The 18,808-nt window shown below is 36.9% G+C and overlaps 1 protein-coding gene across 7 annotated transcripts in view; it reads right to left on the bottom strand.

Annotated features, from left to right (window-relative positions):
- Positions 1–18,808, bottom strand: part of LDAH (lipid droplet associated hydrolase) — a 105,291-nt gene that overhangs the window by 71,672 nt on the left and 14,811 nt on the right. For 4 of the 7 annotated variants that reach the window (XM_077843999.1, XM_077844000.1, XM_077844001.1 and 1 more), the window contains 2 exons: positions 12,084–12,239; positions 2,980–3,123 (listed from right to left, as the gene is read on the bottom strand). In XM_077843999.1, the coding sequence (XP_077700125.1) occupies positions 2,980–3,123; positions 12,084–12,237 (298 nt within the window). In that variant the 5' untranslated portion in view covers positions 12,238–12,239. Of the gene's footprint in view, positions 1–2,979; positions 3,124–12,083; positions 12,240–12,943; positions 13,034–14,830; positions 14,852–18,808 lie in introns of those variants that run through there. The other 3 variants (XR_013349649.1, XM_077844003.1, XM_077843998.1) reach the window with 3 other exon arrangements.

Genomic DNA, 18,808 nt, shown 5'->3' with positions numbered 1-18,808 from the left:
AAATCTATACAGGGATTGCACTGAATCTGTAGATCTATAATTGGAAGATAATTAGGGAAGTGAAAAAGGTGGTGGAGATGGCAGTAGAAGATTTCGGAGTGGCTAAAGTATGGAAGCACAGTCTGGCTCACCAAAGACCTGAGCACTGAAAGTGGAAATTGTAAGCAGAGAGGAGTAGGGGTTTCCCTGAGAGACAAGGGTAATCTTTCAGGTGATGCCTTAAAGAGGAGGACACAGGAAGTCTGGCTAGTGACATTACCTAACCATGAACAATGTAAGTACAACAAATGTGTTTTAAGTACAGGTGTATTTTTTCCTAAGTGTTAGCAAAGAGACAGGTTCACAGTGGGTACTCAAAATGATTAAATTAAGTGGAATTGGGGGGGGGGGCGAGATTAAATTCCATCCACAAGAGCTGGTATCTGATGTTAAAATCAACTTAAAGTTAACACAGGATTCTGGAAAGCACTAAGATTTCAGGAAGCTGATCTATACTACCATATGTGAGAAGTAAGAGAAGAGGTCAAGAACCAGGGAGTGGAGGGGCGCCTGGGTGGCTCAGTCAGTTAAGTGTCTGACTCTTGATTTGGACTCAGGTCATGATCTCATAGGTTATGAGGTTGAACTCAGCATTGGGCTCTGCACAGGGCATGGAGCCTACTTAAGATTCTCTCTCTCCTTCTTCACTCCCCACCCCTCACCTTCTCCCACTCTGGGACTGCACTCTCTCTCAAACAAAGCAAGATCCAGAGAGTTGAGATGTTCAGAGTCAGATGACACACAGAATTTGAGCTATGATTTCAGGAGAGAAAATAAAGGAGAACTATATTTCATATTAACTATAGAACCAAAGAGTATCTATTCTGTATGCATGATGGGTGATTTTATTTCCTAAATTCTGTAATAACTGTATTGTGTCTTAACCATATGCTCCAATTAACAGCCATAATAGGATGTGAATAAAAATAAGAATCACCTCTTAACTGTCACCCACTTCTTCAAATAAAGCAATTCTTGTAAATTTAGCACACCTGCAGATGTTCATAAATGTGTGAAGAAATTCAACTTAGAACAGAAACTTCTTCTGTTACTTAATAGGGTCAAGTCTTTAAAAGACCAGTTTCCCAGTTTCTAAAAACTGTCAGGAAATACTTCTGAGGATAGACCAAAGGCAACTATTAAAACTGAATAAATATTTAGTAAAAATGTTTCAAGAAGTAACTTGTATGTTTACTATTATTTAGGTGCAATGTTCATATGTATATGCTGACCTATACCTGTGATGAGATTTGGAATGTCAGTATATAATATTCCTATTCACAACTGTTAAGGACTCAATGTTTGTATCTCTTAAAAATCTTTTATTTTTTTAGATTATTTATTTATTTATTCATGAGACACATACACACACACACACACACACACACACACACACACAGAGAAGCAGGCTCCATGCAGGGAGCCCGATGTGGGACTTGATCCCAGGTCTCTAGGATCAGGTCCTGGGCTGAAGGTGGCGCTAAAATGCTGAGCCACCCACGATGTGGGACTTGATCCCAGGTCTCTAGGATCAGGTCCTGGGCTGAAGGTGGCGCTAAAATGCTGAGCCACCCAGGGCTGCCCCCTTAAAATTCTTATATTGAAGCCCTAATGTGATCACCTCATCACCTCATGTGATGGTTTTGGGAGATAGGACCTTTGGGAGTTAATTAGGATTAAAGTTAGTCATAAGGGTGGAGCCCTAGTAAGGGGGATTAGTGGCCTTATAAGGAGATATCCGAGGTTCCGGGAGCACATGAAATCATTCTCTCTCCTTCTCGGTCATATGAGGACACAAAGAGAATGAAGCCATTTGCAAGCTAGAAGAAGGGGTCTCCAGAATCTAACCATGTTGAAACCCCAATCTTGGGCTCAAAGCCTCAAGACTATGAGAAAATAAATCCCTGTTAATCAAACTACCTAATATATAGTTTCTGTTATAAGCAATTAAAAAAAAGCAATATTTAAATATTAAATTATTTTTAAATTCCATATTTTTAACAGGTTTTGTTAAGAATGGTTTTAGATTTATAGAAAATTTGAACAGATTAGTACAGAGAGTTCCCATATCACCTGCTCCTTTCTCCTTCCCTATCCACACATGGTTTCCCCTATTAGTAGATGCTCAGTAAGATGCTCATACCATGGGAGAGGCATACCAGAACCAGGAGCAAACTAGAGCCATAGCCACCTCTCTCCCATCTCAAATTAACTAAGGGTCATGCTTGGGACAAATGGCTGTTGAATGGAATGCATACAGAGAAGTGAAGTTATATTTTTCTTTTTTAGAGGAATGAGCATGCTGTATTTTCCTACATTAGAGGAAGGTAATTTGCAGCTACCTGGTGCTACTTTCTCCATTTAAAAGCCCCCAGGAGCTTTCTCCCCAGCTCCGAGGTTCCTCCAGGTCTGGTCCTGCCCAGCACTAACACACTAACACACCGACCCACCTATTGAATCTCTCTCCCTGCCATGCTACTTCCTTTGCCTGTTATAACTGTGCACTCACCCCAAACCCCAGATCCAAATTCTACTCAACTATTGAAACCCATCTACTCCACAAAGTCTTCTCAAACCCATACTATGTTCTTTCCTTTGTTCATTCTTCAAATACCCACATGATGAGCAGACTAGAGGTTATCACTTAGTCATTTTCTAAATGTCAGAATAAGAGCCTCTTGAGAGTAAGGATCAGGTCTTATGATGCTTTTTTTTTCTCACCACTCCTCTTAGTACAACCCTGGAAAATTAGTGTTTGATCAATAAATATATAGTTGATTGCCAGAAAATGAAAAGGACTCTAAAATCCTAAAATTACCAAAATGTGGCAGCATGGCCCCAATGCCACAAGCAGAGGTTTCCAATGGTGTGACTCTTAACTTTCTAGACACATGAACATCCACTCACTGTAAAGGAAAGCAGGTGTTAATAAAGACATACCGTCTGAGGTTGTAAGAATCTTCTTGCCTTTGGGGACCAAAGCATGTCCAGCATGACTGATAACCCAAACTGGGAAACATCGGTTTACTGAGGAGTACAAAGCCTTTGCAAATGGTACATAAAAGGCAGAAAATCCTGGATTACCTAAGAAGAGAAACACAGACCTTAGTTAACTAAAGCAATAAACTCACATAAGATGTGCAGGGTAGAAAAGAAAGATCTATGTGACCTCACACTTTCTCTTCTACAATATCTACTAACATTTATACATATACTTCAGTTTTAGTATCCTTTATACCTTAAGTCTGGGAATGATCACTAAGAAAATTTCTGCTCCTGCTTTGTTTCTCAACGGTTCAAGATAAATTCTTCCTCCCTATTCCTCAACTTAATAAATGGAACCACCAATCCTAAGCCAAATACTCAGTCCTAACACCAGGAGTCACTTTGGGTTTCTCCCTGTTCTTCACATCCAATTAACCAGTAAGTCCTGTCAACTTTGCTTCTAAAATAGGTCTCACAGGGCACCTGGGTGGCTCAATGGTTAAGTGTCCACCTTCAGCTCAGGGAGTGATCCTGGGGTCCTGGAATTGAGTCCTCTGCCTATGTCTCTACATCTCTCTCTGTGTCTCTCATGAATACATAAAATCTTTTAAATAAATAAAGAAATAAAAATAAAATAGATCTCACATCTTATGCATTTCACATCTCCCCATGAGTATTATCACTTGGAGTTTCCTGCAGCAGCCTCCTCATGAGCCTTCTATCTACTCTTGTCCCCTGGGACCCATTCTTCAGGGTACCCTGAGAGATACCTTCAAACTTCAAATCAAACCATAGCACTATCCAATTTATTTATTTATTTATTTATTTTTTAAATTTTTATTTATTTATGATAGTCACAGAGAGAGAGAGAGAGAGGCAGAGACACAGGCAGAGGGAGAAGCAGGCTCCATGCACCGGGAGCCTGATGTGGGATTTGATCCCGGGTCTCCAGGATCACGCCCTGGGCCAAAGGCAGTCGCCAAACCGCTGTGCCACCCAGGGATCCCAGCACTATCCAATTTAAACACCTTTCAGTGGCTTCCCATTATCATTCTTATAGTCTAAAGTCATTAATCCTGCCTCTAAAGCCCTTCGAGATTTTATTGTGCTCAGTTAGCAAGCTGCATGAAAACAAATCAGTGTAAGAATCATTCACAAACAGTACTTTAAGGAGTCTACTGAGGTTTCCTTGTCATTTATCACAAGTACTTATATTGTAAGCAGATGTATAGTTTGAGCTTTTGGGAAAAAGACCACATAGATCTAATACACATAGATTATCTAATACACATAGATTTTTCTTGTGTATGTCTAGAAGGTATTTTTGACATGGTTTTGCTACAGAGAAATGGAATGAATAATGACCTTTTAGGAAAAGAGTCAATCCAATACATCTTCAGGGGGAAAACACAGTGAAATGGGGTTTTCACCTTGCAATCATCATCTGTATAATGTTTTCACATATACTGGTCCATTTCCATCAATATCAATTTTCCAATCAATTTATTATCTCTTCATGCTATTAGGTTTTCTCCTCTTTGCAATTACATAACATGGTTTTTCTGAACTGATATATAACCTCTGCCACCCTTGTCAAATGACACAGATTTCTTCATTATCTGTATCTTTCAGGCTCCTGGATAGGCAATGTAGCAAAGTGGTTAAGGGCACAGATTCTAGAGCCAACTGTGTGAGGTAGAATGTGGGCTTTGCCACTTACCAGGTGTATGATCTTTGGAAAATCATTTAATTTCTCTGGGCCTTAGCTTCCTCGTCCACAAGATGAGGATAAAATAATTGCACCACCTCGTGTGAGAACTAAATGAATTAGTATGTGTAAAGTACTTAAATACTGCTCAATACACAAGTGCTGCATAAATGTAGCTAGTCAGACTTGTCACGTGTAGCCATGATGGTAATAAGTGGCCTTATCACTCATAGTGCTATTTTGCTTCTGTTGCATTCTATCCTACTGACCCAAGTTCCAAATTCCTTTCTGTAACTGTGCTACTGTCATCTTTGTTACATAGCAAAGAAATTCCTCAAATGCAGTAACCTGCTCTCCAGTCAGCTGCCTGGTCACTGGGCAGCTTGAGAAGGAAGAGAGGTATACAGTACTGGAGCTATAACCTCTGTGGTGGTTGTGGAGAACACGGTTTCATGTTTTATATCTGAATCTTCCATAAGTTTGGAATATTTTTGAGTATACAGTACAAAGTAGCAATCCAACTTCTTTCCAACTGATTAGCCAAGCTTCCCAAGACCATTTATTATATAATCCATTCTTTCTGCATTGATTTGAAACGTCTTTTGAATTTAACACTGAATTCTTACATTAGCTTGCTAATTCTGATTCCAAATAATTCCATCTATTTTTTTCCTTTTCTCTTCTGCCAGCACCATACTGTCTTGATTACCACCTTGGTTTTGTTTGTTTGTTTCTAAATGTTTCACTAACTGGCAGGGCAAATCCCTTTTCTTAATTTTTCCCCCTAAATTTTCTAGGCTGGCCTCACATCCTTTAGAATTATTTTCAACAGCTTTCATCTTTAAAAATCTTACTGGAATTCCAACGGAAATTTCATCTCATTTATACATTAATTTAGAAAGATTTGATTTTTTTACACATTACTGAGCATAATCTTCTAGGAATGGGTCATGTCTCATATTCAAATGTTTTATGGCTCTCAGCAAAGTTTTACAGTGTTTTTTATATGGCTAGAAAATACTAATAGTTCTCATTTTATTTCTTAAAAAATTTTATTTATTCATTCATTCATTCATTCAAGAGAGAGAGAGAGCAAGAGCAAGCAGGGGAGGGGCAGAAGGAAAGGGAGAAAGAGTCTTCAGTTGACTCTCCAATCAGTGCGGAGCCTGAAGCAGGGCTCGATCTCATGATCCTGAGATCATGACCTGAGCCGAAATCACAAGTTGGATGCTCAACCAACTGAGCCACCCAGGTGCCCTTAGCCCACATTTTAAAGTGCTGTACCTTATTACATGCCAGGCAGCATTTAAGTGCTTTACACGTATTAGCTCATTCAGTCCTGCCATGAGGTAGTACTATTCTTAGTTCCATTGTATGGACGAGGAAACTGAGGCACAAGGAGGTTAAATAGCTTGCCCAAGATCACAAAGATGAAAAGTGCTCAAAAAATATTTGATGGCTGGAAGAATACACAAAAGAAAAGAGTAATACTGGATTTAAAAAAAGCATACATTACCTGGCTTAGGCTCTTCTGCATATCCTGTTTCAGTTAATCTTACAAAAGGCTCACAAAGTAGCTGGCATTATCATTAGGGGTAAGGCATGGGTAATCACTTGTACAATACTTGGCACATAATAAGTGCTGAATAAATGTTAACTATTATTACATATATTTTTTTTTTTTTACATATTTTTTATCGAATAAATTAGACGTGACGTTCTGTAATTTTAAGGTGTAAAGCATGTTAAAACTCATTTCAGGAAAATTCAGATAACAACTATATGACTCAGATGCAATAATTATGATGAGTTATGATATGAAACTGAAGAGTACTAGCTAGTGAACTGCTATAAAACAATTTTTTCTTCCTATTTCTGGGTTCTGAGTTCTTTCCCTTAATGACTATGAGATCTTAAGCAAATCCCTTGATGCTTTCTTGTTCACCAATTTCTCATCACTAAGTAAATGATAATGTTAACTACTTCATGTTCATTTCATTCTAGTCAGTGCTATAGCTTCTTTTGAATATTCTTCTAGTTATCAATTATTTATTGACTACTTACTATATGGAAGTCATTGTGTCAGGTAAAGGTCTTTTTGTAAGTCATATTCTAGTGGGAAAATATATACAAATAACTAAATAAATAAATAACTCAAGAGTGTGATAACTTCCACGAGGGAAATAAATAGGATAGTGTGATAGAGAAGGGAAGAGATTAAAGTAGTCTGAGAAAAATGTTTGGGGAGGTGGCATTTAGCTAAGATCTGAAAGGTGAAAAATCAACCATGTAAAAATGTGAGGAAAGAGGAGACCAGGACAGGAGAAGAACAGGTGCACAGCCCTCAGCGATGAAGAGCTTGGCTCCTGAAGGAACAGAAGAATATACAATAGCTGGTAAGTAACACAAAGATCCAACTTACAACTGAGATAGAAGTGGAAAATGTAATGCAAACCGTTTAAATGTCATTGCATACTTTGCCACTTAAATAGTATGGCTTATGTTATTACACTTTATGAACCATGAAGTTGACTTCTCGGTTAGGAAACCACAAAAAATTGAAAGGGTCTTGTTTATGCAACAAGAATCAGATACACACACATACATTCATGTTATGTATTTTTGTATTTTTAGGTGTAGGGATTTTTGAAAACCTTCCAGTACAAAAATGCCAGTAAAACACTTTATCAAAGGATATTAAAATGTGTTAAAAACACATGCTTGATCAAACATATAGTCAAATCTTGAGCAACATATAACAGAGGCTTCAGTAACAATTTCTAGACCCCAATAAATAGCTCTTCAACATTGCAATTGTAGACTTATGCCTTCTAGTTAATCTTGTAGGGAACAAAAACTGCCACATAGAAAGTTCAGGTGGCATAGCATCTATACAGAAGGCTGTCAGGTGGACAGAACTCTGGGCTTGCCTTTAGAGCCTTGTCTGTTCCATTTCCAATCACTAAACTCCATACAAGACATAATTACATGACTCTATTATACCCAGAGGACCATTTGAGAGTTATAATGACTCAATATGCTCCACAGTGAGTTCTTAAATTGGCTTCCTTTGCTCATTTCTCTATTTAAAGAAAGTCCAAGGATATTGTTACTTAACAAAAACTTTAAAAAAGTTTCACTGTAAAAGAGAAAATAAAAGTCCTTCAATCCTGGATTCTAATAAATCACTCATTATCATTACCAATTTAAAAGTGATAAATTTTGCTAGCTGCAAAAGTAAAATAATATCAAAAGAAATGTATCAGTCTGTCAGAGACAGAGTAAACATGATGTCTTTAGTGGCTTAACAATCCTTGAAATTCTGTCATCCTACTTTTCCCCACAGTATAAATAGGCTCCACCCAAATACAAAATATCTGAATTCCACAAACTAACGAGCAGCACCAGCCTACAGCTCCCATGAATTCCAAGAAAAAGGGCCAAGGGCAGTAATAGAAGAGAAGGGCAAACATAAAAGAACACTAAGAAGCTAAATATCATCTGAAAGTGTCAAAGCACTATAAAACAATGACACCGTAAAACAACAAATGGTTTCAGCTTCTCTTTCCCCACCAGGTCTTCACTGAATGCTCCCTCTATCTACCTCTTCATTGTATGTTGCACCTGGCTCTCCCCATGACAGACTTTTTCTTTTCGAGCCTGAGCAGCAGAGCTGGCACTCTTCTCTAACACCTCTTATGCCCCAAGGAGAGTAAGACTTCTGCAACACAGGACTCCCAGTGCTGAGTGTAAATAAGTGAGCAAACAAGCACCTCTGAATGGGGAAGCACATTAGAGCAATCAGCTCCACCTACTCATCCATTTTATTGTAACAACCTCTTCTCCTCCACTTCCATCTATCAGCTTTTTAATTATCCTCACACATTCCCTGAAAGCCTCGATCCTTAAATGATGGTTTCACTTGCCATTCCAGGTCAGGAGATTTCAAAATCTGGTAGGGTCACTGAGCCAACACCTTTGTCCCATAATCCATTACCTTGATCAAATTCAAAGATCTTCATTAACTTACACAACGAGCTACACCCTAGTTGAATGGTGTGCACATCACAATCCTCTGGAGGGCTTGTTAAAACACATGCCACCTCCAGAGTTTCTGGTTCAGAAGGTCTAGGATGCAGCCCAAGAACCTGCATGTCTCACAAGTTCTCAGATGATACTCCTGGTCTTGACCCCAACTTTAAGAACCACAGTCTTAGATTTTTTTCATTACCCAGAAATGGTTAACATTCAAACCATTCTCACTCTGATGAGCCTTCTACTCTTTCAGACCTCACTCCCAATACACCTGCTATTCCATCACACTGCTGCTCAAAATCTGTTTACTTACTTTTGGTTATCACCCTGCATATCTGCTATTTTCTTTTTTTTCTTTTAAAATTTTATTTATTTATTCATGACACACACACACACACACACACAGAGAGAGAGAGAGAGAGAGAGAGAGAGAGAGAGGCAGAGACACAGGCAGAGGGAGAAGCAGGCTCCCTGCAGGGGGAGCTGATGTGGGACTCCAGGATCACGCCCTGGGCTGAAGCCAGGCACTAAACTGCTGAGCCACCCAGGGATTCCCAATATCTGCTATTTTCAACACTGGCCACTTTCCTTGGGGCCTTTATCTACTCTCTGCCATACTTATTCTCAACAGATCACCTCAACTCTTAATTAGCAGAGAAGACAGAGCTCAGGAGACAGGACTACTTCACTCCCTCTAACATGCCTTCATACTTCTCCATTTCAGTAACTTCACCTCCTTCCTGCTAGTGTCAGATGGTTATCCCATCTCCAGTCTAAGACAACATATCTCCTTAGTTTCTTAATCCTATACTCTGCCATGGTCTCACATTTCTGCTCCACCAAATAGCACATGTCATGCCTATAATTGCAAACTTTCCTCACTGCTGGCAAAGTATATGTATTTTTAATTATAATAGATGCCAACCGACTGTTTTCCAAAAAGACTCTTACATCATGGCAGGAGACTCGAAGTTTTATTTCCAGAAGAGGTTAAATGGAAGGGAGATTTTATTTTATTTTTTAAAGATTTTTATTTATTCATGAGAGATACTTAAAGAGAGAGGCAGAGACTTAGGCATGGGGGAAGCAGGCTCCCCACAGGGAGCCCAATGTGGGACTTGATCCTGGACCCCAGGCAGGGGCAATGCTCAACCGCTGAGCCACCCAGGCATCCCGGAAGGGAGGTTTTAGATCAGGAATCTTATGTCAGTTGAGAACAGAAGCACTATACTGAGAAGGGGTTAAGTGTTACTAAACACTGAGACTCCCAACATTCTTTCCCTTGTTCAGCCCTGAACATTAGCAAAGAGGCTTCTATTCCTCAAACTAGATACGGGAAGACTCCTTCCTGGGAAAACTGAATGACTCAAGAAATAGCTGTAGATACTGAAAGCTGGAAATTCTCCAGTGAAATGCTGGGTCCCTACCCAATTACCCTAGCGTGACGATTCCTAGGGTGACTAGCCATCCTGTTTTGCCTAGGACTGTTGTGGTTTTAGTACCGAAAATCGAAAATCATGTGTCCTAGAAAATCTCATCTATGACTATGATGGTTGGTCACTCTAGGCAAACCTGGGAAAAGCCTCATCACTGAAGACAAAGATTCCAATTAGCTGTCTATGTCATCCTCTTTCTTAAAAAAGGGTTTTGTTTTGTTTTTTTTTTAAGAAAAATGCAAACAAACAGTAAAAATTCTAACAATGCAAGAAGCCAAAGGAAATGATAATGCTCCCATGAGACAAGGAGACTATAATAAAAGAAAAAACAGAGCTTTTAGAATTGAAGTATATGAGTTTCTGGTTTAAAAGTGTCCACTGAAGCTGATAGCATATGAAAAAACATCTATACCAAGGTGCTTTTGCTGTAAAATTTCAGAATTGTAGAACAAAGGAAAGATCTAAAATATTTTTCCGTGCAGGGGAGCTTCAAACCCAAAAGATGAAAAAATCAGAATGATACTGAGAATTCTCAAAAGCAGTCTTGACCCCTAGAAAACAGCTAAAATGTCCTCCAAATTGTCTGGAAAAATGATCTCCAACCTAGAAGTTTAAGACATTTTCTGACATGATAGATCTTTAAAAGATTACTTCCCATGCACCTCTTCTTAGGAAGTTACTAGAAGATGTGCTTAAGCAATAAACCAAGAAATAAGAAAATATAGGATCCAGAAAATGGAATCTAACTCAGGAGGAAAATGAAAAGAATCTCCAGGATGGCCTGTGCAGCACACCCACAAAGCAGTCAGTTCAAACTGGAGCCAAAGAACAGAGTTCTGCGAAGGATATCTCCAAAGAAAGAAAAAAACCAAAATCTGATTGATTACTCAAACACAGTAGGAGGATTTAAGATAAATAAGTGATTTAAAAATAGAAAACTAAGCAAATAAGACAATCATTAACCCAGGGAGAACAAATAAGAAAAAAATGTACAAGAAAAGAAATGTGGGGCACCTGGGTGGCTCAGTCGGTTAAGCATCTGCCTTCGGCTCAGGTCATGATCCCAGGATCCTGAGATCAAGCCCCCATTGGGCTCTCTGCTCAGGGGGGAGCCTGCTTCTCCCTCTCTTCCCTGATCGTGCTCTCTCACTATCTCTGTTTCTCTCTCTTAAATAAATAAATAACATCTTAGAAAAAAAAACAAAAGAAATGCAGCCATAATACCCCATTGGCTTAGCTATACATGATATGATACATATTTACAGTTTCGCTTTTAATCTTTAAGGCTGATATATGTTTGTGTGTGTGTGTGTGTGTTCTCTCATATATATATAGTATATATATATATATATACATACTATATATATACACATAATGTAATATACACATATTCTAACTCACAATTTCAGAACTTTGAATACCTACAATCAAGCATCCACCTCTAACACTCTTTTGATAGTGATCTAGCAAAAGTCACAAACGACTCAGTTGTCGAATCTCAGGACAAATAAACACAGTAACTTATAATCATCTTGGAATGATACAGAAAAAACTTAAAAAAACTGTCAAAAACTTGATAGTTCTAATCATTCTAAATATTAAGAAAATTAAAAAAGTGGATCACAAAACTATATGTATAGTATACTTCCAATTATAACTTAATATATATATATTAGACAATGAAATATACATAATCAAAATGCATAGAAGAAAAACAAAAAGCCCAGCCACTAAAGGACTAAAGGTGGTTGTTATCAATGGCTTGAGTGATTTTATTTTCTTTCACAAAGTTTTTCATATTTATCAATTTCTCCTAAAAATCTGCAAAAGTTATTATAAGTATCCGTAGAAAGACTCCTCAACCAGAGTTTTCAACTTACCTGTAATAACAAAAATAAGCAGCTTAGGCCTGTTGGCTCTTGGCTCATTGAAAAGGTTAGTCCAGGGCCCACATTTTAGAACCTGGGTTTCAACTCCACAACATAAAATGAATTCCTCATGCACAGGAACTTCTTCCTTGATTTCTGAGTCCATTTCTAAATAAGAGGAGAAAAACAATATAGTGAGTTGCTAAAAATGTAAAAATTTGAGCAAAAGGCAATATTCAAGAATTTTTAAAAAGGCAAATTTCAATCAATACACACAAATACAGGAGATGTAGGACTAGTCAACTATTCTGGATCACACAAAATTAAAACAAACCACAAAAGGAAGGAAAAAATGTGCACATGTCTTCTAGTGAAGTGAAAGACTACACAGGAGTGTGAGTCAAGATTAGATTGGCCAGGGATGTTGCCTAACATTCTATGGTTCCTAGGATAGCATTTGCAACAAAGAATTAACTAGCTCAAAAAGTCAAAGGTGCCAAGATTGAAAAAATACCCCACTCCAGTGCTAGGTGCCTATAGGGTACAGCTTTCTCCAGCACTGGGCTGGCTGCTATGTGTTTCTTCTTTTTCTAGCTCTCTATTCTGGCAGCAACAGCAACAATATATCAGGAGTCCTAGATAGCAAAGGTATGTACCTCAGACCAGGTGGCTGCTCCCTGCACCCTCTCCTCAGCCCACAGGCACACTAAAGAACCAGCCATCTGACCTTTGTCCCATACAGTAGCCTGGAGCTTCCCTGCCCAATAGAGCTCTGAGTTGCTTAAGAGGGATGCTTCTCCAATATTCCATTCTAGCAGTACCCAGAGCAGTGCCCCAACTTTCTCTGAACCTGCCAACCAGCCTCAACTCACCTGAATCCCAGAGCTTTTTACTGAGGACCTTCCAACACAGACACCACACATGCCAGACCTCACATCTGCACCAGCCCTGACTCACTCTGCACACGTCCCACCAGTTTTGGTTTACCTGCTGACATAGTGACCGTTGACCAGCTTTGACCCAGGCAACCATCCAGTTTCTCTACCACACACCTGCAGCCACACCTTCTACAACAAGATCTAAACCCACACTCACAGTTTGTTTTTTCTTGGATACTTCCCCTCAGCCCTAGAGTATCTTTAGAATTTTATTTAGTAACTTGAGAGTTTTTTTTTCTTCCACAGTCTAATAATTCCTTATGTTTATTATTTAAGTTACTGAGTGATTTCTGTCTCCTGAATGGATCTAGACTGACCTATCCTTCATTGTCTATACAAATCATTTCTCCTCAAATCTTTCTCAACTTAGATGTGGCTCAAATTCTACTTCCTACTTGAGGTCTTCCCTGAACATCTCTAAAGGAAATCTCCTTTTCCTCTAAACTTGTAGCACCTGTCATTATCATAAGTCAACAGTGGTAGAGGTAGCCAGTTCAACTTCACCTAGTAATCTGTACACTTGTTTTTCAAGTCATGCCACACTCACAGCACAACAGCCAAGTCCACTACAAGCACCACCCATTCCTCCCTTGATTGATACCCACCTTAAGGTAAACCTAATGGTAGCAGCTAAGATGTAGTGAAATCAGAGATTCCACACTGATGGTAATAGTGCGAATCCCCTTTGGGAGGCAATCTAGCACAATGGGGCAACATCTGTAAGGCATGAACTTTGACTCAGCAATTTTGGGGAAACAATTCTAAAAAGGAAATCTAAAATATTTTTCAAAGAATAAATGCATGGAATGCTGTTTACAACACTGAAGAGCTGAAGAACTTCAATGGTCACTTATGGGAGACTGGTTATGTAAATTATGATAATCCACTATGCAGCCACCAAGAATGATATATATGACTCAACATTAAGGGGAATGATTAGATAAATTATAAATCAATCTTCTGATCACTATTACATTCCATCAAAACTGCCCAGCTCTGCTAAATGGCTATAATTAACCCACCTACGATCTAACATTTCTGAAATCTCACTTCTCTAGTCAGATATTATGTTACCTCTTTCATTTTCTTCACTTATGCCTTTATTATTTTTACCTTTATTTTATTGGATTTAGAAATGAAGAAGAAACAAACATATTTCAATCTCCATGTGTGATCAAAAGCCTAAAACTCTCTTAAATAAAACTACTTAGAAAATAAAAAAATTCTCACTCAAAAGTGGGGAACTCCTCTTCATTCAAAATAAATGGACTAAAATAAAAGTATCATCTTCTTCAGGACTGATTTTTAATTCACCAATAAATGTCACTGTAATCTCTTAAACTGTCACAAGACATAGTGTATTGATAAAGGTCTTATGATGTCATTTGTAAAATGTTGGAAACAATATTAGATTTAGTTGTTCTATACTGCATGACAGTAGAGCACCATCAGAGGAGACACTGGCTAAACTGAATACTTATACCAGAAAAGAATCCAAAGTTATTAACTATATTTAACTTATAAATACTTAACTTTAAGCAAATGATATCTTGGGAGTTTGATTAGCCACAGAATTAATGAGAATTCAAAGACATGAAACTCAAACACAGTCTATAAAATTTGGAAAACAAACAAAAGAATAACTATACCTCTGAAATACCTCAAATAAAATACAACTAAGAAACATGGAGTAAACCTGTATATTATAAAACATCTTTTTATTTTACTTCACTCTTATGTTTCTGAACCCCACACTGCCCAAACATTAACAAACAAAGGCAGAGGAAACCTTAAAGTATGAGAATTAAAATCCTTCCTTACCTTATTCCAAGGTAATTCAGTGTGCAAACACGTGTCCCATTAAGAAGGGACAATGTGTTCTATTTATAAAATAGTAGAGGCTGATGGTCCCACCCACAGTCACAGCCTACAAGCAATCTCGAATGAAATGAGTTTTGATAAACATCAAGACAGGCTGGATAAAAACCAAGTGTGGATACAATGTGTACAACTTAGGCAAGCTTTATCTAAATGTATGTGTTCTTTGGCTTAGATTAATGACTTTAATTTTATTTAGTAAAAATTTTTTTCCAATTAAATCTTACAAAAACCAAGACAATACGTAAAACAGAAAAGCAACATCTGAGCAGTACAAATTTTAGAGGTTCAAATTTATAATATTGATTATAAAGTTAGCCAGTGAGAACAATGAGGCTATACTAATGAACAAAAATATTTGGAAGTGGATTTATAAATGAGTCTCATTTAGCTTTAGCATCCAAATCCAAATAATGTTTGCATTTTATTTTGTCTACTCGATAAGAATTCTGCTTTATTCATCCATGTAAGAACTGCAAATGATACAGATTCATTTTTTTATTTTTTTAAATTTTTTTAAATTTTTATTTATTTATGATAGTCACACAGAGAGAAAGAGAGAGAGGCAGAGACACAGGCAGAGGGAGAAGCAGGCTCCATGCACCGGGAGCCCGATGTGGGATTCGATCCCGGGTCTCCAGGATCGCGCCCTGGGCCAAAGGCAGGCGCCAAACCGCTGTGCCACCCAGGGATCCCCAAATGATACAGATTAAAAAAAAAAAACTTGGTAATACAAATCAAAACCACAATGATATACCACTTCACACCAGTCAAAATGGCTAAAATTAACAAGCCAGGAAACAACAGATGTTGGTGAGGTATTGGAGAAGGGGGACTCTCCTGCACTGTTGGTGGGAATGCAAACTGGTGCAGCTACTCTGGAAACAGTGTGGATGTTCCTCAAAAAGTTAAAAATAGAACCACACTAGGACCCAGCAATTACACTGGGTAATTACCCAAGTAGGTGTTTACCCAAAGAATATAAAAATACTGATTCGAAGGGGCACATGCAACTAGATGTTTATAGCAGCATTATCAGCGATAGCCAAATTATAGAGAGAGCCCAAATGTCCATCAACAGATGGATGGATTAAAGAATAGGTGGTGTATATACACAATAGAATATTACTCAGCCATCAAAAGAATGAAATCTTGTCATGTGCAACAACATGGATGGAGCTGTATTATGCTAAGTAGTCAGTCAGAGAAAGATAAATACCATACGATTTTACTCATATGTGGAATTTACAAAACAAAACAGATGAGCATAAGGGAAGGGGATTAGAAAAAGAGAGGGTCTTTTAACAAGAGAGAACAGTTGATTAAAGGAGGTGGGTGGGGGATGGGCTAGATGGGTGATGGGTATTAAGGAGAGCACTCGTTGTGATGAGTGCCGGGTGTTGTATATAAGTGATGAATCACTAAATTCTACTCCTGAAAATACTGCACTATATGTTAACTAAATGGAAACTAAATAAAAACTTGAAACAAACAAAAAACCACAAACTTGTGTTGTAGTCATCAATTAAATTACATTACCTTTGAAATATAGTGAGATGATTTTCTTTCAAAGTTAAAACCCTAACAATACGTAACAATAACTTGTACTACTTATCATATATACAAACAAGCCAGCTAAGAAGCTCCTAAGCTTTTTCAAATGATAAAATCTTTATACAAGTTGTAGGCTGTGTTATTGCCCAACAACTACACAGAGCAGAGCATATACTTTGCATGTGTCTGAGCTCTGACTGGCAGTTAGTTAATGCTTTTTCTGGGCACTAATACTAAAATTACTTGTGAAATGTTTAGTGACTGAGCAAATGAAAATTAAATTTTTAAAGTCCCAGGGACAAGATACTGAATTTGTAATTATTTTCAAAACACAATATAAGAAGTAAACATATGTACAAAAAAAGCAGCAGCAGCTTTATTTAAAGTTCTATAGGTTTTTAGTTACTCTAGTAGCAAACATTAACATGCTGGTGATCTCTAAATCTCATGAATCTGGGAGTTGTTTTAAATTAGACGTTTTTTTTTGTTTTTTTTAAATTTAAAATGTACACTAAAATTAAGTTCAATCCTACGTTAGCAAGAAAACACTAGCTTGTTGTTTCAAATTGTTCCACTAAGAACAATTTTTTGTTCTTAGTGGAACAATTTGAAAAGCCAGAAAATATTGAAAAAAAAACCTGTTAAAAAATCAGTAATCAATAAAAGAACCATTCAAGAATGTGAAATAAGATAGGAAAGAGAGAATACATTTAATATGAAAATGAGAGGAAAGCAGAGAAGTAACTCAGAACAGGTATAACAAATACATTTTAAAACGATAGTAAAATTACATAGTTAAACACAAATATGTCAGTAATATATTAAGTGAAAATATATCAGTAATAAATTAAATGTAAATAGACCAATTATGCTAATTAGATAAAGGCAAATATGATCAGATTGGATAAAAATAAAACATGTAACTGTATGCTTATAAATGATATACATTAAGAATAAAGATACATAAGGAACAAAAGTGAAAGGATGGATATAATTTACCACAGATATACTAATCAAAGAAGAGGTGGTATACTTATACTGAGATCAGATTTAAAAAGTAAACTTTAAAGTAAAAAGTATATGAGAGATAAACAGGAGCATTTCAAAAAGTCAATCCACGAGGAGACCATAACAATTTTAAATAAACATGGACTTAAAATTTTAGCCCCCAGAGATAAATTAAAAATTGACAAATGTAAAAGGAGAAATAAAGATCACAATCATGGAAGTGGTCTTGGAAGTGGAAGATTCTGACATACTTCAGTATCTGATATACAAAACCAAGAAAAGTCAATGAAAATAAAGAAAATTTGAATAATGCAATTGTTTATACGAACACAATGAACATTATTTACATGTGTAGAATTCTATACCATATAATGGTAAAATGCACATCCTTTTCAAGTGTTCATAGAACATAAACTGACCATATACTGAGCCATATATCAAGTCTCAACAAATTTCCAAAAAGTGAAATAATATAATAGAGTATATTTTTTAACCACAGTAGAATTAAGCTATAAAATTAAAAAAAAATAAGAAAATCCCCCAAATTTTGGAAATTTAGCAATAAACCACCAAATAACTCACGAGTAAGAGAAGAATTCACAACATAATTGACAACCAAATAATAATGAAATAAATAATGAAAAAGATATATCAAAATGAATTGGATGCAGAAAAAGGTATGACTGCAGAAAATTTAAAGTCTTAAAACGCTTTCTAAAATATCAGAAAAAAGGGCTGGAAATCAAAGATCTAAACATCTATCTTAATTAGTCAGAAAAACTAAATGCATCCAAATAAAGAAAAATAGAGAAAAGTAAGTAATAAAGAATAAAAATTAGTAGAAAAAAGTTTACATTTGAGAGGATTAACAATGCCTGAAATCTAGGCTTTGAAAAGACCTATAAACAACTTCCTGAAAAGACTCATCAAAAAAAAGGCCACAAATATCCATTCAGATGTGAAGAGGATATCACTCTAGATTCTATGGATATTAAAAAGATAATAAAAGAAGTATCATAGAAGAACTTTATGGCAATAAATTTGATATGTGCAAATTCCAAGGCAAATGCAAAAAGGCTAGAAGACTTTTAACAGTCCAATAGCTACTAAAAACATTGAATAATTTCAGGTACAGATGAGAGTCAACACTTAAGGAAGAAATAACACCAATCTTACAAAGTTGTCCAGAAAATAGAAAAAGATGGACCTCTTCCCAATTCATTTTATGAGTCTTGCGAACCTTGATATCAATACCTGACAAAGACATCATATCAAAGGAAAATTACAGGCCAATCTCTCCATGAACAGAGATGCAAAAACTCCACTGAAAATACTGCAGGCCAAATCCAGTGATACATA

Source organism: Canis aureus, chromosome 12, assembly GCF_053574225.1.
Source record: "Canis aureus isolate CA01 chromosome 12, VMU_Caureus_v.1.0, whole genome shotgun sequence".
NCBI lineage: Eukaryota > Metazoa > Chordata > Mammalia > Carnivora > Canidae > Canis > Canis aureus.
Note: the sequence above shows the minus strand (reverse complement) of the source record. Positions and strands in the feature narration are given on the sequence as shown.